The sequence below is a fragment of the Procambarus clarkii genome, chromosome 62, assembly GCF_040958095.1.
Source record: "Procambarus clarkii isolate CNS0578487 chromosome 62, FALCON_Pclarkii_2.0, whole genome shotgun sequence".
In the NCBI taxonomy this organism is placed as follows: domain Eukaryota; kingdom Metazoa; phylum Arthropoda; class Malacostraca; order Decapoda; family Cambaridae; genus Procambarus; species Procambarus clarkii.
The window spans coordinates 15364770-15390236 of record NC_091211.1 but is presented as its reverse complement, the minus strand read 5'-3'; the positions used below and the strand labels follow the sequence as shown (position 1 = coordinate 15390236).

The window sequence follows — 25467 nt, the reverse complement described above, 5'->3', positions numbered from 1 at the left end:
GTAAAGTACAGTTAAATGTTCATTTATTTTATTTATGGTTTATATTTATACCTGACTGTTTTGTGTATGAAAAATATGAGAAGTATTCTGTATAAAATGTATTTTTAAGTTAATATTTTTGGGTGTGTGGAACGGATCAATTCAATTACATTATTTCTTATGGGAAAATTTGTTTTGAGTTACAAATTTTTGAGTTACGACCCGTCTCTGGGAACAAATTAAATTCGTAAATGGAGGTACTGTACCCCTGTACTGGTATAGAGTAAAATTTACAAGAATACTGTACAACCAATATTGACACCCTGACCAGCACCCCTATTTAAATAACAAAACAAAGGAGAGCCCCCCTACTGCAAGGCATAGTGGCACTTCTGCTACTTACACCTGACATAAAAGGCACAGCATCACGCTGTTCCAATGCCATCATCTGTGTAGAAAATGTTTCCAGTGGTCATAATTTTTTTTTTACTGGCTACTCCAGCTACACCTACTGTACACAACTCAAATCATGATACTAAATATACAAAAAAGTAGGACAAATGGTAGAAAATTTCTAGATGTGTAGGTAAGAACAAAGGTGAAAGTACTGTATGGGGCTGCATGCTGGGAAATGCATCCTCTCCACCCGCCGCCTTGCCATTATGTTAACAAATAAAACTGCCGCCATGAGTTTGGTTATTTACTTGGTAAATTGTGAACACCATCTTGCCTTTTGAATGTGTCTTGCATTATAAGTTTGGGTAATTGATCCATGAGATAACTTAGCTTATGTTTATATTTTATAAAGACACCAATGAACATTTTTGTATTTTGAGATTCAAAAATTCTTGACCATGTAGAATGTAATTTTATTGCCAAATCAAGTATGATTTAAATTATTTTACACCATACAACTACAGTAGAACCTCGGTTAACGAATGACCCTCTTTACAAATTTTTGGTATACAAGGTCAATTTCCTCGTAAAATTTGACTCGGTATTCAAGGTTTGTCTTGGATTTTGAGTTTGTTGATACATGTATGGGTTGACGAGCACGTGGGTTCTGCTGGGCACGGGGCGAGGCACCCTCAGTTTACCATGTATCCTAGTGACGACCGCACTTGAATTCTTTGTGAAGAATTTCGTTGTTTTCTGCTTTATTTTTTTGGTTTGTGAACATAAAAGTTCTTATTATATATCACACCATGGGGTACCAAGAAATTCAGTGGTAAAGTTCAACCTAAGAAAATAGTTGTGAGTAGAGGTAGTAGAAAGTGTCCCTGCCATACTGTATTAAGAAAATGTGTGTAGTATGGGAAGAACTGCAAAGTTTTGCTGAAAAAACTCATCCAGATAAAGCTGTAGCAGGCTGTTGCATTAACCTTTTTAATGACAATGTGATGTCTCACTACAGACAAGTGTTAAAACGTAGAGAAAAACAAGTGTATAGAAAGATTCTTAGCAAGACATGCAAGCAGTGAGCCACAACCAGGTCCTAGTGGAATGCCTGCAAAACGTGAGAGAGAGAGAACGAGCGAGCGAACCAACCAACCAGCCCACCCACCCACCCCAGAAATGTCATCACTGCCTGATGTTATAATGGAAGGAGACTCCTTCCAAACAACACCTCTTTCCCCCCCCCCCTCCCCCTTCCTCACCATCTTCCATATGCTAACAAGAGTCCTCAATAAAGTTAAGGTCCCTGTATAGTAAAAAATATGAGTAGTATTCTGTATAAAATGTATTTGTAAGTTAATATTTTTTTGTGTGTGTGTGGAATGGATTAATTCAATTTACATTATTTCTTATGGGAAAATTTGTTTCGGTTTACAAATTTTTGGTGTACGATCCGTCTCTTGGAATGAATTAAATTCGTAAACCAAGGGTCCACTGTATATCATGTAAAACACAGCCACATATATTCAAGATCTGGAAACAATTCTTGCGTGACCAAAGGCACAGCAGGAATTGAAAAATAGGAGTGGAATGGATATGCTAAGAGACAATGCTATTAACATTAGGGCTCAAGAATTTTGAATGTCCTCCCTCTAAATGTAAGGGGTATAACTAACAGACTGCTCATGGTGTTCATAAGGGACTTGATAAACTCTACTAAAGGATACTTCATCAACCTGGCTGTAATTCACACATTAGACTGTAAGCAGTGGCGTTGAACAGTTTAGTTGACCAGACCAACCAGAAGGACTGGTCAAAGGACTGGACTGGAGGAGGACCAACCAGAAGGACTGGTCAGAGGACTGGACTGGAGGAGGACCAACCAGAAGGACTGGTCGGAGGACTGGACTGGAGGAGGACCAACCAGAAGGACTGGTCAGAGGACTGGACTGGAGGAGGACCAACCAGAAGGACTGGTCAGAGGACTGGACTGGAGGAGGACCAACCAGAAGGACTGGTCGGAGGACTGGACTGGAGGAGGACCAACCAGAAGGACTGGTCGGAGGACTGGACTGGAGGAGGACCAACCAGAAGGACTGGTCAGAGGACTGGACTGGAGGAGGACCAACCAGAAGGACTGGTCGGAGGACTGGACTGGAGGAGGACCAACCAGAAGGACTGGTCAGAGGACTGGACTGGAGGAGGACCAACCAGAAGGACTGGTCGGAGGACTGGACTGGAGGAGGACCAACCAGAAGGACTGGTCAGAGGACTGGACTGGAGGAGGACCGACCAGAAGGACTGGTCAGAGGACTGGGCTGGAGGAGGACCGACCAGAAGGACTGGACTGGGCTGTGAGGACAGTGAACTTCAGAACCACCTCAAGGTAATCTTTCCCTATTTTGCACAGTTCCCTACATAAATTTATTACTATACCTCTTCTTAGTCTGCCATTCGTCTGTTAAACACTTGTACGTTGCTTTTGACTCCACATTAATGTTTATTCTTTTTGGTTTCCGATGTTATGTTTTCATGAGGAGATGGAGAGGAGGAAAATTATTGTATCACCGAGATATAAAGCAGACCTGACTGACTAGATCACAGTGGATGGCAGCGATACACTTAAAAGTAACACAGGATATGCTATTGTACCTACAAGTCTTAACCCTCCCCAATTTCAACATCTCATCAACAAGATGTATACATTTCAACATCATATCATTGAACAGCTTATCAGTCACTTGAAGCAACATTTATCATCTAAAATTTTCCTCACCATTGAAAATTCACATATTCAGACCTTTCTAATTCCAGTATTACCTTCCTAGACATTTAACAACATGAATACTAAGCCATAACAGTATTTTTTTTTACCAGTATTTTGCCCCTCTTGTATATATTCTGCCCCTCTTGTTGCCACACAAGAGGGACAACATTATTCGGCTTGAAGGACTAATTAATTAATTAAAAAAGGCTGTATTAACTAGTAAGAAGGAATTTTATAAATTTGTATTACCAACATCTTGCACATTATTTCCTAAAATTTTTCTTACACAAAAATTACTTGACAAACACTGCTATACAATACATAGTGGAATACACAAAATTTTCATAATCACAACTTACCATCGTTAAAGTCATGCGGTCAATTTCGTGTTTATCTCGAGTTTTATGTTGCCTGAATGGGGAGTGACCCTTGAGCAACTTATATAACATACAGCCAAAGGAAAACCAATCTGCCGAACTATCATAGGCCGTTCCCTTACTTAGCACTTCAGGAGCCATATATCCATGAGTTCCTCTGAAAAAGTAAAAAGTTAAATAAGATATATTTGTGAATAGTAGGCTATATATATTATCAAACTCAAAGGAACAGAAGGCAATGGAAAACTACAATAAAGGAGTTGTGGTAATTATTCAACAATTTATTTATTATAAGATAATTGAACTTGTGACTATTCAAACAATGCTGCTCACAAAATGTAGCAGCATAACAAATAGTTGTATGATACACAAGTTTTAACAACTGTTACAGTACATATTGTGACTCTTAAAATCAGACATTTGCAGAGGAAGCCCAGGCACATGAGCATGGGTATGTTTATCTTGTTGGGGAGACATACACATATTTATAAAAGGAACATAGGTATGTACATAAGCTTTTATCAAATATACAGAATATTTTTCCTTGGTGTGTTTTTAAAACAGTGTACATTATGACAAGTTTACAGGTATTGCTTGGAAAAAACTTCATGGATGGTAATTACATGTGTACTGTAGCAAGAAAGCAGATACAATCTCTTGAACTATAATAAACCTTTCTAGTGCAATCTATGTATTCGATAAGCAATATAGATAAAAGTTTCTCCAACCTTTTTTTTTTGGCATTACAAAGTAATTATCACAATGAAGTAATTTTTGCAAACTATTTTAAAAAATATTTGTCTATGGTGTCTCTTACAGTCAGAGTAAGCTGGGTTTTATGTAATTTGTTCATTACAGGGAAATGCACAAGGTACTGTACTTTGCTTTTATTATATGAGTCACGATATTGTTGTTAGAATAAAAATTTTATGAAACATTACACACCTGAATAAAAGTGGCTATTCAGACTAATGTGTTTGTTACTGATCATTTATGGTATACATTTGCTGTATGGTGCAATATATTGGCTTTAAGTCCATCTTATATTATGCATTTAACAAACTGAGGCAACACATCGAAATTCTATGATTCATTATACTGTATAAATATTTGATTGTTAAAGTAGTGTATATTTAATAATGTGTCTCCTCAAAATGAGAGAGACTGATATCACCTGGTTCACATCTACTTCAAATAACAACTGATAGTTACATACATACTTCATACTAATAAATGAGGGTAATGACTAACAGTATATTTCTAATGTCAATATATTCCATACCTTTTCACAGTGAAAATTTGAAGAAATGCATTTATGATATGAATGAGTGATTTTTTATCTCTATAAATACATTTGCCAAATTTTTGTTTTGAGTTTTGGACAATTGTTTCTGTCATAAACTGTTTCAATTGAGCAAACCTCTCTGAATATTTCTGAAGAATAATTTAAAGTAAAGTGAAAAACTAGCATTGCATGTAATGAAATGCCTCTTTCTAGTAGAGCTCCAGTGGCTCCCTGAAGCTGTCTCACTTAGACGGCTTTCCCTACTAGGTCACATCAGTACTAACACGTTGTACTGAACGGGGTGAGAATAGCTTGAGCTACCTCATCCCTTTGTGTGTATTTTACCTCAATAAACTTATATCAATTTCAATTTCAATTTCAATTTCAATCAGCCATAGGAATCCTGTTGGTCTACTGGAAACCAGAGCCAGAACATGTCCCCTTCCTCACAGAGATACAAGGAGCAGGGGATTGTTATAATTACCCCTCACTGGGAAAGCATCCAGAAAGTCAGCAAAGCAATTCAAACAATTTCAAGGTTCACCTAAAATAAAAGTGCTAAAATAGTCAACTGACTCTGCAGATGAGTCACTGAAATCTAAATGGTTCACTCTAAATTTAGCTTGAACCCCCCTATTGCACAAAGTTGATAACCAGTGGCAGGCATACCAAGAGCTCCCACTTCTAGGCAAATTATGAGTCAGTCTGGAGTTGGCAGAGCATGAACTGACGTAGTAGTAAGGCAGGAGGGATGGGGGTATAGACTCTGGGAATCACTCGGGCTCTATCACAAAGAGGTGTTACATTACATTCATTGTTGGATATCTGGGGAAGCCCCTAGTAGCTCTCTCAAGTTAACTAGCAACAGAGAAGACAGAAAATGTGGGACTAACTAGGGAGGAGGAAGTGGCAACCACAAAACCATAGATGAGGCGTCGGGCTAAGAACCTGATACAGGGCAACACAAGCCCAGCTGGGTCTAGGAGCATCAACATCAAGCTGCCAAACTGAGTCAGCATGACATGTTAGTGAATACAGCAACCAAAGCTATGAACCAGTGAACATTGTGGGCCTGAGGGTAGACCGTAGGCTGTAAATGACGCTGGAATGACACAGCGTGCAACCAGGGACAACCGTGCCTTTGAACAGGGAACCCAAAAAACTAGATTGCCAGTGCATCCTGAGAAACAGAGTGGATGGCCTGCAGGTAGTAATGAATTGCCACAACCGGACACAACAAATGATATATTCCCAGCCAGACAAAGTATCAACCACTGGAAGTCAATCAGCCCAGTCATTGCAAGAAAAGCAGAAGACCAGAGATTAAGAAACTGCCCACCAAGATCAAAAGAACAGAATCCATGACCCTGGAGGAGAGAAAGAAGCTCCACACCCTGACAACTGGAGGTGAGAGTTAACAGAAATGGTGTTGTAAGAAAATATCCTGGGCTAAATGGGCAATCTAAACCAGTGAGTAAAAACACACCAACAGCCTACCGAGGGACTAAGATGGCTCTGGAGATGCAAGAGTTGGCCAAACAAGAGGGAAAAGCAAGCATGAGGCAACTAGTGAAATACTGTAACTCTGTGAAGCATCAATGCCGAATACCAACAAGAGTGGCTTCACCAAAGCCAAGCAATAAGAGGTAACAGTACCAGGCTGGAGATGCCAAGCAACAAACAATTGTGACAAAACCACTGGAACCAATACAAAAAGACATGATGGAGAGATGAAGAGACAAAAGGAATGCCAGGAAACTACATTCTGTTGGGACGCTGTGGGACACCAACATGACAGCCATCCATGTACCATACAAACATGCATCAGAAACCCAGAATCACAGAATGGCAGAGAAGGTCAAACCAGCAAGGCACATCACTGGGCTGACCTGCCAAAAGAAGCAGAGTGGCAGAAAAACACCTGGGTATAGACAACAGACCAGTAGAGCTGGAAACCAAGGCTAAGCTGGCCACCAAGGAGTCAGAAGGATCATTTTGCCTTAGCATGGCCCCAACCTAGACAATACCTAGAGCAAAAACTGAACTGGTGGGAAGTAACATAAACCCCATCTCTGACCAGTGTTTGGGTAAAAAAAGAAAAAGCGATAGCCACGCAATTCGGGAATGGATCCTTGCAAGTGGGCAGCTGCCAGTTCCATGTAGATGCAAAGAGGGGCAATCGAACGTCTTGCAAAGCAATGAAAGGACATACTGTAATGTTGATGGTCCAATCTGTGGAAAGGGGATGGAAGTGAACTATCTGCAAGAACCCCCGCATGTGAACCGCACTGAAAACCATACCCCAAGAAGCTAGAAACTGAGCTACACAAAGAGTCCAACACCCTAAGGGAAAAGGACAGAGGTGACATCCTTCCCCTCCATGTTCAGTGCACTAAATGAACCACTGGGGAGCATGATGAAGGAAACTAGGGAATGGAGCCTAGAGGAAGAAGACCCCCACCTCTTCCCCCAAAATGGCTTGCCACACTGAAGCAACTCACACCAGGCAGTGAGCCCGAAGGAGCAAACCCGACCAATAAATGTAAGAACCATGGCAAGCGTTGGGCACAAAACCCCAAACCAGAACCAAGGCATCTGTGAACAACCTAAGAAATGGGAGGGACTATGTTTCCTTAGTCTCCCTACATTTTAAGAGAGACTAAGGAAACCCGTACCAGCAGAGCCCCCCCACCCCCACAGTAGGAAGCAGAGTCCAGGAAGACTGAAGGGCACCCAGGGGGTGCCACTTGGGCAACTCTTCCCCTGGCTCTCCACAAGAATGCCCTGGGACAGAGCTGAAGTTTGCACCTGACACAAGACAAGAGAGATGTCACCACACTAAAAGGATCCAAGCCAAAATCACTCACTGCCCGCTCCAACACCACAAAACAGAAGGGAATCGATCTCTACTAGAAGCATCTCCTCAACTGTCTTCAGTGTCCATGTCGAATGGGTGATCCCCAAAGCAGGCCCAGCTACACCCCACACGAACAGCAACCCAGACTCTGAAACCCTCAGATGTCCCAGAACCCAGAGCAAATGGGGAAAGGGAAGGGGTAAGAATATAAGGGGTCCAGGAAAAATGCAACAGAGGGCAGATAAGGGAGGGAATTATCATGAGAAAGTGCCAAGCCATTAGAACTATATAGCACAGCATGGGATAAACAAAGTGGTGAAAGAACATCTGCTGCTCTAAGACCAAAACCCTGAAAACAATAAGGTATTACTCTGAAACAACCACTCAGATACCAAGTCACAAAACCAAACAGGCAAATGAACCCAAAGATGGCTGCTGCCCTTCACTATGTGATGAAGTGCGAGGAGATGCATGAATTCAGAGACAATTCTATAACAAATGTTCAAGAGGTGTGTAAATATTTCATTCAAATAATCTGCTGCCAGAAGTCTTGGGCAAATATCCCCAGTTTGCTAACTGTAGGTAGTAACTAAGTGATTGTAACCTATCCACTGCTGCCCACTGGATGGGGGCGGTGTGCAGGACAAACATATCAATTGTGACACTAGCTCTCCACATATGTCAGTTGCTTAATTTAGAGACTGTACTTGTGGTTGGTCTCAAGCCCACTGATGATGTGACAATGTCTATTGAATTTTGTAACTAGCTCATCAAGATTGTAACTTGCTTAGCTAAATGAATTGTGGGGTTCAGTCCCTGAGCCCATTATGTGCCTCTGTAACCCTTTCCACTACCGCCCACAAGATTGGTATGAGGTGCATAATAAATGAACTAAACTGAACTGTGGAGCCTTGTCACTACTAAAAGATGGAGGCTAAAGGTAAGCACACACACAACTAACCCAAGCTTCACTAGCCTTGGGGCAAAGGCTAATGCTCCAACCAACTGGAGGCATCTGGAGACAACACATAATTGGTAGTATTTACCAATGGTGATGAACATCCCTCAAACTCATTGGTAGCAAGTGTGTGCTCAACCAGTCAACCATCATGAGGCACACCTCATCCCATAGGAGTTCCAAGGCCTGAAGGATGGAAACAAAACAGAACAGCCAAGCACTAGGGATGCTTGCAGAAGAATAGACACCAAATACAAATACTCTGGACAGGATATACAGTATAGGATATACTCGGCTACAAAGAGTGTCTGTGACATGCTGTATGAAGAAGAATGCATCATCCTCATACACCCCTCAACAAAAAGCTGGAATACAGTAGAGAAGTTTATGCCAGTACAGGGCAATGCTAAATAAATGTTTAGAGAAAGTCACCCTAAACTCGTGCAGTTCATACTGCAGATTATACCAAGTACACGCAAGAGATGATGCTTGTAAACATGCGCTCGTGAGTAAATACTAAAGGTTAGGAATGATATACAAGCAAATGGCCCTCACAGAATGAAGTCCAAAGATGTCCTTCACTTATCTTTGTACAGTAGTGGGACTCACCATGGCCTGGGGACTCGGGAAGGAATGACTGCTCTGACACTAGTGACAGGACTGATGCTGGCCTGGAAGTGGGAACTCCCTGGACATCACCTGTTGCAGGTTTCACACACTGGGAGGGAAGGGGAGGTGTTCAAGCTAAGTTTAGGGTGAATCATTTGGTCCGAGTGAAACACTTGCAGCGTCAGCTGGCTGTTTTGGCGATTCATTTTAGGTGAGCTTTGGAGTTGTTTGTATTGCTCTGCTGACTTTCTGGGTGCTTTCTTTGCAAGGGTGACCATAACAATCTTCTGCTCCCTGTGGCTCTAAGAGGGGACCACGATCTTTGGTTTGGTCTCCAGCAGGCCAATAGGATTTTTATGGCTGAAGTGACTTAGAAGGGAAAGCCATCTCAACAAGATAGTTTCAGGGAGCCTTCAGGAGCTCCCGCAGAAACTAAATACTATAATAATTATTATTATTATTATTATTATTATTTTTATGTATGGTTATACAAGATTCTTACTATAGCGATACTGAGTTGAAATAGGTATCTGCTTAAATTCCTGACTAAATACCTATAACTTTATAAGAAAGTAAATATTTTTCTTAGAGTGCTATGAATGAGTATAATATGTATTGCAATATTTGTATAATATATGTTGCTGTACTGCAAAATCAAAATAGCAGGATCTTTGTAGCCAATACATATTTCTAAATGAGCAATTGTATTCCATTTTACCAAAGCTGCACCAAGACAACAAGGGGCTTACCCCAGTCAGCTGTAGATGAAGACTGAAGTACAAGGCTAGATATGTAAAAATAGTTTACTCATTATTTTGGTTCTACGTAGTTTAAAATTAGCAAAATTGAAATCAAAATTTTTTCACAGGCAATATTTATTTATTTGAACTAAGACCTAATATTTTCTGAAGAGACTAGGACACATTTTATGCATTCTGATACCCAATTGTCTATGACATCTTACTGCGAAGGAAATTTATATCTTGAAGTGAAATAAAGAATTTTTCTGGGTGTCATAAGTAGGAACATATAGACTACTTACACCGATGCATGTGGCTTCTTTTTGGAAAAGTCGCATGCTAATCCTAAGTCGGATATCCTGACGTGACCGTGTTCATCCAGAAGTATATTAGCTGGCTTTAGATCTCGATACACGATGTATCGTCGGTGCATATGTTCTAACCCTGTAATAGAGCATCTGTTTGAGAACTAGTTATTACTGATCCATGTACTGTGTGTTATATAAATATAATAATAACTTAAACTTAAATCTATTATTATCAACAGATACAATATATATATATGGTTATGCAATTATTTAAATATCTGGTGCTTCACCATCTGGACTACTGTATCCAAAAATGGTGCCATCACCTTCAAAAGTACATAACTGTTTTGGAAAAATGTTAAATGCATAGTGGCAAAAATTATCCCAGAGCAAAGTCAACTCCCATACCAGGAAAGGTTGAGGTCTTCATGACTAACAACACAACAAACCAGACATGGCAGAGTGGGTCTCACTCACTTGGCATCATTGAAAGCTTGTGCCTGCAGCCCTCTTGTAACATGCTTAGTCATGATGTTGATTCTCTTTTTAGTAATGTCCCGCTTGATGATATTCTCTCTTTTCTTAGTCAGAAGGCGACCGAGGGTCTTCTTCATTTCCCGTTTCAAACTGACATTTTCCTTGAACTCCTCAGACTGTGTTGACTAGTTACTTCTCTTTCAGACTATTTTCAAAGGAAAATAGTCTCCCAAACGTTTGGTGTGTATGTATGGGTGCCCCTCTCTGCTATTCTTGCCAATTACTATATGGAGTACTTTGAAACTTTATTTCTTCCTGCTACTGACACTCGTCTCTCGATTTTTGAATGTATGATGCCATTTTTGCTCTATGGCCTCATGACCAGTCTTTTCCTTTCACTCCTCTCTTAACAATTTGGCTGCTCCTATTGATTTCAAAACTGAATGAGAATCTAATTCCCTGTTTCCTTTCCTAGATGTTCATGTTCACAGCTCTGTGTGTAGTTTATCTTTCTCTGTTTACCACAAGCCTATTCATCGTGGCATGTACATACACTTCTTTTCCACCTTTTACCTCCGAGCCCTATGCATCAGTGACCCTCAGTTTCTCAATTGGAAAATTGTTATTACAGTGTTTACAAGTCATTCTCTTGCCTTGGTTACCCATTATATTTTATCAACTGTGCCTATTCTCAAGCTAAAGGAAATTCCTTTAGTCCCAAACCTGATTCCAACAATAGTAACACGGTGTTGTGCCTTTCCTTAATATCTGAACTCAAAATCTCACTGATACTGTTTGTCCTCTTGATGTAAAACTTGCTTTCCAACAAACTAACACACTTCGTAGTAATATGGTTCACACTGCTGTTCCTACTTCCAATTCTGCTGGTGTCTACTCTATTTCCTGTTTGTCTTTTCTCCAATACTTTGGTGAAACTGGCTGTACACTGAATGACTTTAGGAACACAAAAGAAGTGTTAAGTCTGCAGACACAAACAATGTTCTCTTCTGTCATGTTAGGGACTAATCACACTATAGATTGGTCTTCTTCTAAAATAATCTTTCCTGCCTCTACCCTTCACAGATGCCAAATGCTATAACCTTCTTAACAAATGGGATCTGACTTAGCTTTGCTTTCTTTAGGGCCAATTACTTTTTGGCTCTATCATTACCAGATTTCTTCTCTTCATCATTAGGCATCTTGCAGTTTTCTTTTTACCTTTTTTTTTTTTTAACTTTTTCTTATTTATACCCTTTTTCCTTCCCTTCTAACATTTCCTTTGCTTTCCAGTTTCTCTTTCTTCTTACCTTATCTCTTATTCTTACCTTTCATCTTATACTTATTTTCTTTCTCTTTCATTTATCTCGCCTTTTATCTCACTCTCTTCCCTCATATTGTTTGTCTCTTCCACACACGTTCCATTACACGACTTGATAGACTTTAAAATACAGAACAATTTGGAAGATATTAATCCAGACCTACCCCTTCATTTAAAGGTCCAACATAACACATACATCAGGGCAAATGGGGGGGGGGGAACCTATGACAAGCTGCCGGCTTCCTGTCCTCATCGAGGCCACTAGTATTGTGGCTCTCGGGTAAAATCGGGTAAAATACAAGGGGCAACAGCTTCAAGCTTAACAAGCCCCAATGTAGGACATAAAACAAAAAATGCTTTTTCACCTATAAGGTAATAAACCCATGGATTCACCTACCCACTGAAGTTGTAAATACCAAGGCAGAACACCAGTTCAAAATTCAATTAGGAAAAAATCCTTGAAAATAATGGTGGCCCTCGGGTAAATTGTGCAGTTTGCTTTCAAAACTTAAAACAAAAAGAAAATCGGATACAGTTTACAGTGTCCACATTAAAACTAATTTCATTTAAATACAGTATTTTAAAATTTCAAGTAAACAATGAAATGCTCAAAGAGGTTCAGAAACAATTTTTGAGTGCAGCGCAAGTTGAGCGCAGGGACGATGGGTGGTGAGGGTGGGGGCAGACATGGGTGGAGACAGTTGACATGGGTTTTGAGTAGACTTTAATGTGAATGACACTTTGCCTGTATGACCTTTATCAAATCTATCTTCATATGAGCTTTACGTATCCAAACTTTTAATTATATACAGTTCTGCAAGCTTGATTTTTCTAAAATTTAAATTTTGAAATATATGCAAAATGTTACGAGGTGGTATAACAGAAAAGTGTGAGAACTATTATAAAATGTTAGTACTGTATTTTATTTTGTACCTTATTTAATATAGAGTATTTATAGACTTACAGGCAAAATTACTTCCCTTTAAATATGCAACACAATGAAATCTTGCAGCTTGTTAAATGTAAACAAATTACAGCATGATTATTATTGTTCTATAACAAAATTTTGATTACCATCTATAAATAAAGTAACAAGAATAATGTTTAGAAAATACATAATTTGCTCTTGCAAAACACTGCAACTGTTTAATAAAAACTGAAGCAACCACTGAACTATGGCACCTATCTGAAACACATTAGTTTTGTAAGCTTAAATTTAATTATTTCTGATTAAGTTTCATGTGCCAAAATGCATTGTAATAATTTCCGGGATCTTGTGAATGAGACTAATTAATGAAAATGGTCTGTGCATATATTGCCATGAAGCTAAATAAATAAATAAATAAATAAATAAATGTTTATTTAGGTAAGGTACATACATACAAGAAATTTTTACAAAGATTGGTGGACTTATAGATAGAGCTAGTACATACAATGCCTAAAGCCACTATTACGCAAAGAGTTTCGGGCATGAAAAACTTAAATGACAAGCTTAATACTAAATGTAAAGGAAATATCTTATATGCTGCTTTCTTTTACTGGCATTCACACTATAGCACCAGTTAGCAGAGGGTGTAATTATATACATTTTTATAATCCCTTTCCCTGATCACTTTTTATTTTATTGTGCTTATTCTCTTACGTCCTATTTACATAGACATGCTCAGGTGATTTATGATTTTTACATATACTGTATTCTTATTTCTCAGTGCAAGCAGGTGACCACTGTTTTAACCAAGTGGCAGGTAAAAATCTTTAACAAATACTTTAAACGTTTCTTTAAGCATCTCAAACATTTAGATTAAATCAAGATACATGTAGAAAATTCTTGGCGAAGCAAATCTCAAGAAAGCAGAGTTTTCAGAGGAAACATTGCATCAAAGAAATAAAAGGAAGAACATATCACAGTATTTGGATTGTTAAAATACAAAACTACATCTATAAATGTAGTAAAATGTCTTATTGTTGCAAAATATATATTTTTTCATTACCTAATATAACTTCCGCTGCATAAAATCTCATTTCTTGTTCATTGAAGACACCATGTTGGGATAAGTGATAGTGCAGATCCCCACCATTCATGAGGTCCAAGATGAAGCACAGCTTGTCCGGCGTGTGGAACGCATACGTCATACACACAATGAAAGGACAATCAACCTGAAATAAATATCACTTTTTGTTTCATCACACAGAATATCATTTTCTATATTAAGAACAATAAAATACTGTAGTAGCAAATGGGGATTAATATTTTGATCAAGGATAAAGCCATCTTTGAAAGTATTTAAATTCTGCTTTCTGGTGGATCCGTTTGGAGACCTTGTGCTTTCTCGGGGAGCTACGGAGTTGAGACAACCTCGAAATGTATAATACCTGGTGCTATTTTGATGCTACACTAGGAGGAAAGGAAAATAATAGTTATGTACTACATAAAGGAAGGTGCTGCTTTGTACCGTCAGCCAACAATAATTATATGCATATGACCTCATTTGTAGGCTTGTGGACAACTGTTCTCACTACAGTGTAGCAGAGGGACAGCTGCCTCTCACTGCAGCATAGCAGACAGTTTCCTCTCATCACAGTATAGCAAAGAAACAGCTGCCTCTCACCAGTGTAGTGGGGACCCAGTTATAAGGTGGAAGTAGTTTAACACAATATGCTTACCCCGGTACTGACTAGTGAAAGCATAATTCGCTCATTGAGTGCTAAGGTTTCACCCTGTTTCATCTTTATTCGTTTTTTGTCGAGACATTTCATGGCATACATCTTGCCGGTGTCTGCTTTGCGACACCCATAAACTTCTCCAAATCCTCCACGTCCGATAATCCTGTGTACACTGAAGTCATTCATAGTCAGCTGTAAGAGAAGGCTGCATTCAAATTATTCTGTACTACAAATATCCTCTAGTACAACACTACTTCAACAAGGTTTAATTAGATACGTTTCATCTTGATAAAAGTTAATCTGAAGCTTAACTGGAAACCTGTTATGCCATAACTCTTGTAAATAAAATAAAATAGATATTTGAATCGAAGTATTTACTTCAAGGTATAGAAGTTAAATAGATATTGAAGTGAAGGCTTTTAATCCCCAGGGGTAAGGACTTGTACCCAACCATGTAGCCACCAAAATGTTTCCAAGTCATTTAGCACCAGCTCTACCTAGCATTACCCAAACATAAAGCGCTCTAAGAAATTACTTTTACACAAAGTTAAAAGACTATTGAAGTTACAAGCTTAAAAAACAACTCTTAGGTAAATGTTAAATGTTGTTTGAAGTGAGAAAATTGAAACTTCATATATTTGATGTTTTTAATTGAACTACAGTATAGGGGCAAAAATAATAATAATTAAATAAAAATGAAATATACAGAACATTGGATGACAAAAGAGCACGTGCTTTACAGCTGGGAGCTGGAAGCACTGAGAAAATACACGCTGAAAGCGCATGGAAAATACATGTCCCCATGTACAAAATGCAGGGACTGGCTTTACAAAAATGTAGGAACACTTGTATATATAAACTAAAATAAACATCCTGGAAGCACTGGGAAAATACAGGCTGGTAGCAAATACTTAACAAAATAGCAAGAAGCCATACCAATAAATGCACCACACAGCACTTCATTAATAATTACATCAAAGTTGAAATACAGATATTACTTTAAACAGTTCTCAAAACAGACATCAGGAGGTAATAACCAATCTAACTATAATGCAGGCTTTATTAATCTTCTGGACGAGGCAGCTCTCAACTGTGCAAAATTTTAGGAATAGGCCTAGATATTACAGTATTCTCACTTGCTTACTGAGTAATTAAAGATTACCAAGTAAGGCACGACGTGTATTCATGTATATACACATTGAAATCACAAAAACGTGACATATCCCTTGAGAAAATCTTTGGAGCAGGGCGGTGAAACTGAACCAGCGTTCTAGGTCACCCTAGACGCACGCTTTACCCATGGACCACGGTGTGCTAAAAGTAACATAACCTGAAGTCCGGCCGAACTCCTGAGGCACCGAGCAGGTACCTCATTTATTGTTTACATGTTCCTTGCACAGACTCTGGTGTTGTTAATGGACCTCTCCACATGCATAACATCATGTTTCCTGTATGTTCTTATTCACTCTAGGATTTTAAATGTCTTTCCATCACTAGTCCATTGTATGTACTCGCTACTCATCTGCCTTCACCTTACCATACATGTTACTCATGTCTTTACTCTAATGCTCTACAAAATTACTCTATGCTCGTTTAATCATATTCATCACACAACTTTTCAAGTAATATATTCTGCCGAAGTTGCGTTACTGTGAAGTTTCTCCGAACCTAATACCTTTTCTGGCTGTAAACATTGTAACGATGACCGTGTCAGTAAGTGAAACACGGGTTGAGGCGCCCGCAGAGTTTTCAAACCTGCCAAACTGCCATTGTGTACTCCACTTCATATAGTCTAGGGTAGCTGCACTAATGTAGATGTACCTAATGTGTTAATAATAATAAAAAAAAACCATTAGGTGTGGTCACCTAGCCATCACGCGGCCACGAGTATGTCAGTTATTGGACGCGAAAAATAACACGAGACACAGAGAAAGAGAACGGATGGAACGCTGGGATCGAAGGTCTTCTTTGGAACTCGATACGGCGTTGCGCTCTATTGGAATATCCTAATACCCTGGCAAGTTACTGTACCGTGCAAGACGAGAGCCCTGGGGAAAGTTGAGCGCAGGGGAGATGGGTGGTCGGGGTGAGGGCAGACATGGGTGGAGACAGCAGACATGGGTGGAGACAGCAGACATGGGAGGAGACAGCAGACATGGGTGGCATCTGGGGGTGATGAGAGGAGCTGGTAGCGTCGGGTCTTTATGGTGATGAAGGACCAGTTATGGCCAGTGAGGACCAAGTTTATGTCTTTAGTTTACCTGTATTCGGTTCCAGGTATTACATGTATATATTAGCTTTCTCTCGTATCCTTTCCAGACAGCAAATACTATGTACATGTTTATACGTTACGAATATCTTTTCTGTGTTTCATTTATTTCAAAATCTCTGCCATGGGAGAAGAGCAGAACTGAAGGTGAGGAAGCACAAGGTGACATTCTTGGTTGTGAAGACTCTCACGACCCAGCCACAACATTCAAGACGTGCGCTACATTGCTTTATGTTCATACAACATTAAATATACATTATTATTCCTGGAGCCTTCACATACGAAGATATCTGACGGCGTCTTTAAGCCTGTATCCCGTGTGTTAATTTATTCAACTTTTAGAAGCGTGAATTTATAATTGTTGAAAGTCGTGTTATTTTCCAGTGGAAGAGTGTAATAGTATCTGTTTCGTAGTCGTCGGTGTCCAACACAGAGATAATCTTCATGCTGATTTCGGTATCGTCTGGAAAGGGAGACACGAACCTGGGATTTGTGTTTATGTCTTTCTGATGTGACGACCAGAAAGAGCAGTGGTGCAGGGACACTGCCTTGGGGTACAGAGCAGTGGTGCAGGGACACTGCCTTGGGGTACAGAGCAGTGGTGCAGGGCCACTGCCTTGGGGTACAGAGCAGTGGTGCAGGGACACTGCCTTGGGGCACAGAGCAGTGGTGCAGGGACACTGCCTTGGGGTACAGAGCAGTGGTGCAGGGCCACTGCCTTGGGGTACAGAGCAGTGGTGCAGGGACACTGCCTTGGGGTACAGAGCAGTGGTGCAGGGCCACTGCCTTGGGGTACAGAGCAGTGGTGCAGGGACAACGCCTTGGGGTACAGAGCAGTGGTGCAGGGACACTGCCTTGGGGTACAGAGCAGTGGTGCAGGGCCACTGCCTTGGGGTACAGAGCAGTGGTGCAGGGCCACTGCCTTGGGGTACAGAGCAGTGGTGCAGGGACACTGCCTTGGGGTACAGAGCAGTGGTGCAGGAACACTGCCTTGGGGTACAGAGCAGTGGTGCAGGGACACTGCATTGGGGTACAGAGCAGTGGTGCAAGGGCACTGCCTTGGGGTACAGAGCAGTGGTGCAGGGACACTGCCTTGGGGTACAGAGCAGTGGTGCAGGACCACTGCCTTGGGGTACAGAGCAGTGGTGCAGGGACACTGCCTTGGGGTACAGAGCAGTGGTGCAGGAACACTGCCTTGGGGTACAGAGCAGTGGTGCAGGGACACTGCCTTGGGGTACAGAGCAGTGGTGCAAGGACACTGCCTTGGGGTACAGAGCAGTGGTGCAGGGACACTGCCTTGGGGTACAGAGCAGTGGTGCAGGACCACTGCCTTGGGGTACAGAGCAGTGGTGCAGGGACACTGCCTTGGGGTACAGAGCAGTGGTGCAGGAACACTGCCTTGGGGTACAGAGCAGTGGTGCAGGGACACTGCCTTGGGGTACAGAGCAGTGGTGCAGGGCCACTGCCTTGGGGTACAGAGCAGTGGTGCAGGAACACTGCCTTGGGGTACAGAGCAGTGGTGCAGGAACACTGCCTTGGGGTACAGAGCAGTGGTGCAGGGACACTGCCTTGGGGTACAGAGCAGTGGTGCAGGGCCACTGCCTTGGGGTACAGAGCAGTGGTGCAGGAACACTGCCTTGGGGTACAGAGCAGTGGTGCAGGGACACTGCCTTGGGGTACAGAGCAGTGGTGCAGGAACACTGCCTTGGGGTACAGAGCAGTGGTGCAGGAACACTGCCTTGGGGTACAGAGCAGTGGTGCAGGGCCACTGCCTTGGGGTACAGAGCAGTGGTGCAGGAACACTGCCTTGGGGTACAGAGCAGTGGTGCAAGGACCACTGCCTTGGGGTACAGAGCAGTGGTGCAGGAACACTGCCTTGGGGTACAGAGCAGTGGTGCAGGGCCACTACCTTGGGGTACAGAGCAGTGGTGTAGGGCCACTGCCTTGGGGTACAGAGCAGTGGTGCAGGGACACTGCCTTGGGGTACAGAGCAGTGGTGCAGGGACACTGCCTTGGGGTACAGAGCAGTGGTGCAGGAACACTGCCTTGGGGTACAGAGCAGTGGTGCAAGGACCACTGCCTTGGGGTACAGAGCAGTGGTGCAAGGACCACTGCCTTGGGGTACAGAGCAGTGGTGCAGGGCCACTGCCTTGGGGTACAGAGCAGTGGTGCAAGGACCACTGCCTTGGGGTACAGAGCAGTGGTGCAGGATCACTGCCTTGGGGTACAGAGCAGTGGTGCAGGACCACTGCCTTGGGGTACAGAGCAGTGGTGCAGGACCACTGCCTTGGGGTACAGAGCAGTGGTGTAGGACCACTGCCTTGGGGTACAGAGCAGTGGTGCAGGGCCACTGCCTTGGGGTACAGAGCAGTGGTGCAAGGACCACTGCCTTGGGGTACAGAGCAGTGGTGCAGGACCACTGCCTTGGGGTACAGAGCAGTGGTGCAGGACCACTGCCTTGGGGTACAGAGCAGTGGTGCAGGGACCACTGCCTTGGGGTACAGAGCAGTGGTGCAAGGACCACTGCCTTGGGGTACAGAGCAGTGGTGCAGGGACCACTGCCTTGGGGTACAGAGCAGTGGTGCAAGGACCACTGCCTTGGGGTACAGAGCAGTGGTGCAGGACCACTGCCTTGGGGTACAGAGCAGTGGTGCAGGACCACTGCCTTGGGGTACAGAGCAGTGGTGCAGGGACCACTGCCTTGGGGTACAGAGCAGTGGTGCAAGGACCACTGCCTTGGGGTACAGAGCAGTGGTGCAGGGCCACTGCCTTGGGGTACAGAGCAGTGGTGCAAGGACCACTGCCTTGGGGTACAGAGCAGTGGTGCAGGACCACTGCCTTGGGGTACAGAGCAGTGGTGCAGGACCACTGCCTTGGGGTACAGAGCAGTGGTGCAGGGACCACTGCCTTGGGGTACAGAGCAGTGGTGCAAGGACCACTGCCTTGGGGTACAGAAGTTTTCACTTTGCTCGGACTATATTTAGTTCGGTTTATCTCTTTTTGACCTGCTTGTAAAAAAAGAAAAAGAAAACTAATGCCTCATTTCATCTATTATACATTTGAATTATATCTTTATTTGTGGTGAGAGCTAGGTATAGCACTATAATATATATATATATATATATATATATATATATATATATATATATATATATATATATATATATATATATATATATATATATATATATATATATATATATTTATTAGAGAGATATGGAAAGAAATAGAGAGAAATAGAGTGAATATAAAAGAGGAGGAGGTGATGGTAGCCATGAATGAGAGCGTCCATAAGAGCACCAAGAGTGAACACGGCCCGCGACACCTGGCTCCCGGGGTCCAAGGCAGCAGCAGCAGCACTCCATCAACCTCAACTTACCTGAATATTCAACTCGAGGTTTTTCCATTGGCAGAATCTGGTGTACTTGTCACTGTAAGAGAGAAGAGGGGAGAGGTGCGCATCAGTACCCAACCAGCCTCACCACGCACCCTAACTCGTAACTCACTCACTCACTCTAATTATTAACACACACAAGCACACAATTACATGTTTGTTCACTACAAGGTATGAAGTGAGAGAGGCGGACAGTGAGTGAGACAGTAAATACTTACATATTACTGCATATATTTCATTCACTTATACCATACGTGCCTCAAACCGCACACCATATAAGGAACAGTCCACAACTGTACCCACACACACACACACACACACACACACACACACACACACACACACACACAATATGGAAGATAACATTTATCTAGCTGGACGCGGCCGAGACATCTATGGAAACTGTAGAGTAACAAATGTGTAACCCACAGCCTAGTAAATTGTAAAGTAACAGACTTTCTCCCACCCACAGCCTGGACAACTGGGGCCAAGATTAATGACTTTGTTCCATGAGGTTGTTGCTTGCAGCGGCCCGCACGCCCACATATCCTATTACAACCCGGCTGATCAGGCACTTACTGCAGGAGCTGGTTCAATTGCTTGTTTCAAACATCCAGTTGTGAGTAATATTTCTTACACATTACGGAAGTAGGTTAATGAGCCGTAGGCCTGTGCTAGCCATACAGTGTGGCCATGGCGCCTCCTGCACTACCTACCATATCTCTCGCTCCAGTAACACATTTGCTGCTGTATTTTTTTGAGATATTTATACAAGAGTTGTTACATTGTTGTAGAGCCACTAGTGAGCGTAGCGTTTCGGGCAGGTCCCTGGAATACGATCCCCGCCGCGGAGAATCCTTGTTACAACCAAGTATACATTTTACTGTTGAGTTAAACAGAGGCTACAGTTAAGGATTTGTGCCCAGTAAATCCTCCCCGGCCAGGATACGAACCCATGACAAAGCGCTCGCGGAACGCCAGGCGAGTGTCTTACCACTACACCACGGAGACTAAATATTATGTGATGCCTCTCTCATCTCCTTTACTGAGAGTACAAATGGACTTGTAACTCAATATTGGGGCACTTGAGGCTTGGAGAGTTGTACTGTGGGAGGGAGGGAGGGGTGGAGGGCCGGCTGGTCACCAGGTGCCAGATTATATGGTGGGGACGGAGGGAGGACCCGCGCCACCATCCTCCCTACACCTCACACAATACCTGTTTGTCACCACAAGATATGATTAATTACCTGCTGGGGTAATGGAGGCGGACCCTTAACACCCTCCCCTGGGAGACGGGGAGGGGGGAGAGCAACAACACCCTCCCCTGGGAGACGGGGAGGGGGGGGGGGGGGAGCAACAACACCCTCCCCTGGGAGACGGGGAGGGGGGAGAGCAACAACACCCTCCCCTGGGAGACGGGGAGGGGGGAGAGCAACAACACCCTCCCCTGGGAGACGGGGAGGGGGGGAGCAACAACACCCTCCCTGGGAGACGGGGAGGGGGGGGGGGAGCAACAACACCCTCCCTGGGAGACGGGGAGGGGGGGGGGAGCAACAACACCCTCCCTGGGAGACGGGGAGGGGGGGGGGAGCAACAACACCCTCCCTGGGAGACGGGGAGGGGGGGGAGCAACAACACCCTCCCCTGGGAGACGGGGAGGGGGGGGGAGCAACAACACCCTCCCCTGGGAGACGGGGAGGGGGGGGAGCAACAACACCCTCCCTGGGAGACGGGGAGGGGGGGGGGGAGCAACAACACCCTCCCTGGGAGACGGGGAGGGGGGGGAGCAACAACACCCTCCCTGGGAGACGGGGAGGGGGGGGGGAGCAACAACACCCTCCCTGGGAGACGGGGAGGGGGGGGGAGCAACAACACCCTCCCTGGGAGACGGGGAGGGGGGGGGGGAGCAACAACACCCTCCCTGGGAGACGGGGAGGGGGGGGGAGCAACAACACCCTCCCTGGGAGACGGGGAGGGGGGGGGGAGCAACAACACCCTCCCCTGGGAGACGGGGAGGGGGGGAGCAACAACACCCTCCCTGGGAGATGGGGAGGGGGGGGGGGAGCAACAACACCCTCCCTGGGAGACAGGGAGGGGGGGGGGGGAGCAACAACACCCTCCCTGGGAGACGGGGAGGGGGGGGGGGAGCAACAACACCCTCCCTGGGAGACGGGGAGGGGGGGGGGGAGCAACAACACCCTCCCTGGGAGACGGGGAGGGGGGGGGGAGCAACAACACCTTCCCTGGGAGACGGGGAGGGGGGGGGGGAGCAACAACACCCTCCCTGGGAGACGGGGAGGGGGGGGGAGCAACAACACCCTCCCTGGGAGACGGGGAGGGGGGGGGGAGCAACAACACCCTCCCTGGGAGACAGGGAGGGGGGGGGGGAGCAACAACACCCTCCCTGGGAGACGGGGAGGGGGGGGAGCAACAACACCCTCCCCTGGGAGACAGGGAGGGGGGGGGGAGCAACAACACCCTCCCTGGGAGACGGGGAGGGGGGGGGAGCAACAACACCCTCCCCTGGGAGACAGGGAGGGGGGGGGGGAGCAACAACACCCTCCCTGGGAGACGGGGAGGGGGGGGAGCAACAACACCCTCCCCTGGGAGACGGGGAGGGGGGGAGCAACAACACCCTCCCCTGGGAGACGGGGAGGGGGGGGAGCAACAACACCCTCCCCTGGGAGACGGGGAGGGTGGGGAGCAACAACACCCTCCCTGGGAGACGGGGAGGGGGGGGAGCAACAACACCCTCCCCTGGGAGACGGGGAGGGGGGGGGGAGCAACAACACCCTCCCTGGGAGACGGGGAGGGGGGGGGGAGCAACAACACCCTCCCTGGGAGACGGGGAGGGGGGGGAGCAACAACACCCTCCCTGGGAGACGGGGAGGGGGGGGGGAGCAACAACACCCTCCCTGGGAGACGGGGAGGGGGGGGGGGAGCAACAACACCCTCCCTGGGAGACGGGGAGGGGGGGGGAGCAACAACACCCTCCCTGGGAGACGGGGAGGGGGGGGGAGCAACAACACCCTCCCTGGGAGACGGGGAGGGGGGGAGCAACAACACCCTCCCCTGGGAGACAGGGAGGGGGGGGGGAGCAACAACACCCTCCCTGGGAGACGGGGAGGGGGGGAGCAACAACACCCTCCCCTGGGAGACAGGGAGGGGGGGGGGAGCAACAACACCCTCCCTGGGAGACGGGGAGGGGGGGGGAGCAACAACACCCTCCCCTGGGAGACGGGGAGGGGGGGGAGCAACAACACCCTCCCCTGGGAGACGGGGAGGGGGGGGAGCAACAACACCCTCCCCTGGGAGACGGGGAGGGGGGGGAGCAACAACACCCTCCCTGGGAGACGGGGAGGGGGGGGAGCAACAACACCCTCCCCTGGGAGACGGGGAGGGGGGGGGAGCAACAACACCCTCCCTGGGAGACGGGGAGGGGGGGGAGCAACAACACCCTCCCCTGGGAGACGGGGAGGGGGGGAGCAACAACACCCTCCCCTGGGAGACGGGGAGGGGGGGGAGCAACAACACCCTCCCTGGGAGACGGGGAGGGGGGGGAGCAACAACACCCTCCCCTGGGAGACGGGGAGGGGGGGGGAGCAACAACACCCTCCCCTGGGAGACAGGGAGGGGGGGGGGAGCAACAACACCCTCCCCTGGGAGACGGGGAGGGGGGGGAGCAACAACACCCTCCCCTGGGAGACGGGGAGGGGGGGGGGAGCAACAACACCCTCCCCTGGGAGACAGGGAGGGGGGGGGAGCAACAACACCCTCCCCTGGGAGACGGGGAGGGGGAAGAGCAACAACACCCTCCCCTGGGAGACGGGGAGGGGGGGGGGAGCAACAACACCCTCCCCTGGGAGACAGGGAGGGGGGGGAGCAACAACACCCTCCCCTGGGAGACGGGGAGGGGGGGGGGAGCAACAACACCCTCCCCTGGGAGACAGGGAGGGGGGGGGAGCAACAACACCCTCCCCTGGGAGACGGGGAGGGGGGGGAGCAACAACACCCTCCCTGGGAGACGGGGAGGGGGGGGGAGCAACAACACCCTCCCTGGGAGACGGGGAGGGGGGGGAGCAACAACACCCTCCCTGGGAGACGGGGAGGGGGGGGGGAGCAACAACACCCTCCCTGGGAGACGGGGAGGGGGGGGAGCAACAACACCCTCCCTGGGAGACGGGGAGGGGGGGGGGAGCAACAACACCCTCCCTGGGAGACGGGGAGGGGGGGGGAGCAACAACACCCTCCCTGGGAGACGGGGAGGGGGGGGGGAGCAACAACACCCTCCCCTGGGAGACGGGGAGGGGGGGAGCAACAACACCCTCCCTGGGAGATGGGGAGGGGGGGGGGAGCAACAACACCCTCCCTGGGAGACAGGGAGGGGGGGGGGAGCAACAACACCCTCCCTGGGAGACGGGGAGGGGGGGGGGAGCAACAACACCCTCCCTGGGAGACGGGGAGGGGGGGGGAGCAACAACACCCTCCCTGGGAGACGGGGAGGGGGGGGGGAGCAACAACACCTTCCCTGGGAGACGGGGAGGGGGGGGGGAGCAACAACACCCTCCCTGGGAGACGGGGAGGGGGGGGGGAGCAACAACACCCTCCCTGGGAGACGGGGAGGGGGGGGGGGAGCAACAACACCCTCCCTGGGAGACAGGGAGGGGGGGGGGAGCAACAACACCCTCCCTGGGAGACGGGGAGGGGGGGGGAGCAACAACACCCTCCCCTGGGAGACAGGGAGGGGGGGGGAGCAACAACACCCTCCCTGGGAGACGGGGAGGGGGGGGAGCAACAACACCCTCCCCTGGGAGACAGGGAGGGGGGGGGAGCAACAACACCCTCCCTGGGAGACGGGGAGGGGGGGGAGCAACAACACCCTCCCCTGGGAGACGGGGAGGGGGGGAGCAACAACACCCTCCCCTGGGAGACGGGGAGGGGGGGAGCAACAACACCCTCCCCTGGGAGACGGGGAGGGTGGGGAGCAACAACACCCTCCCTGGGAGACGGGGAGGGGGGGGAGCAACAACACCCTCCCCTGGGAGACGGGGAGGGGGGGGGGGAGCAAC

At 46.5% G+C, this 25467-nt stretch overlaps 1 protein-coding gene across 2 annotated transcripts in view; it reads right to left on the bottom strand.

The window, feature by feature from the left end:
* Gprk1 (G protein-coupled receptor kinase 1) overlaps window positions 1-25467 on the bottom strand; it is a 422403-nt gene that overhangs the window by 17580 nt on the left and 379356 nt on the right. For both annotated transcript variants that reach the window (XM_045755516.2, XM_045755517.2), the window contains 5 exons: window positions 20384-20435; window positions 14736-14927; window positions 14063-14228; window positions 10271-10412; window positions 3502-3676 (listed from right to left, as the gene is read on the bottom strand). In XM_045755516.2, the coding sequence (XP_045611472.1) occupies window positions 3502-3676; window positions 10271-10412; window positions 14063-14228; window positions 14736-14927; window positions 20384-20435 (727 nt within the window). The remainder of the gene's footprint in view (window positions 1-3501; window positions 3677-10270; window positions 10413-14062; window positions 14229-14735; window positions 14928-20383; window positions 20436-25467) is intronic.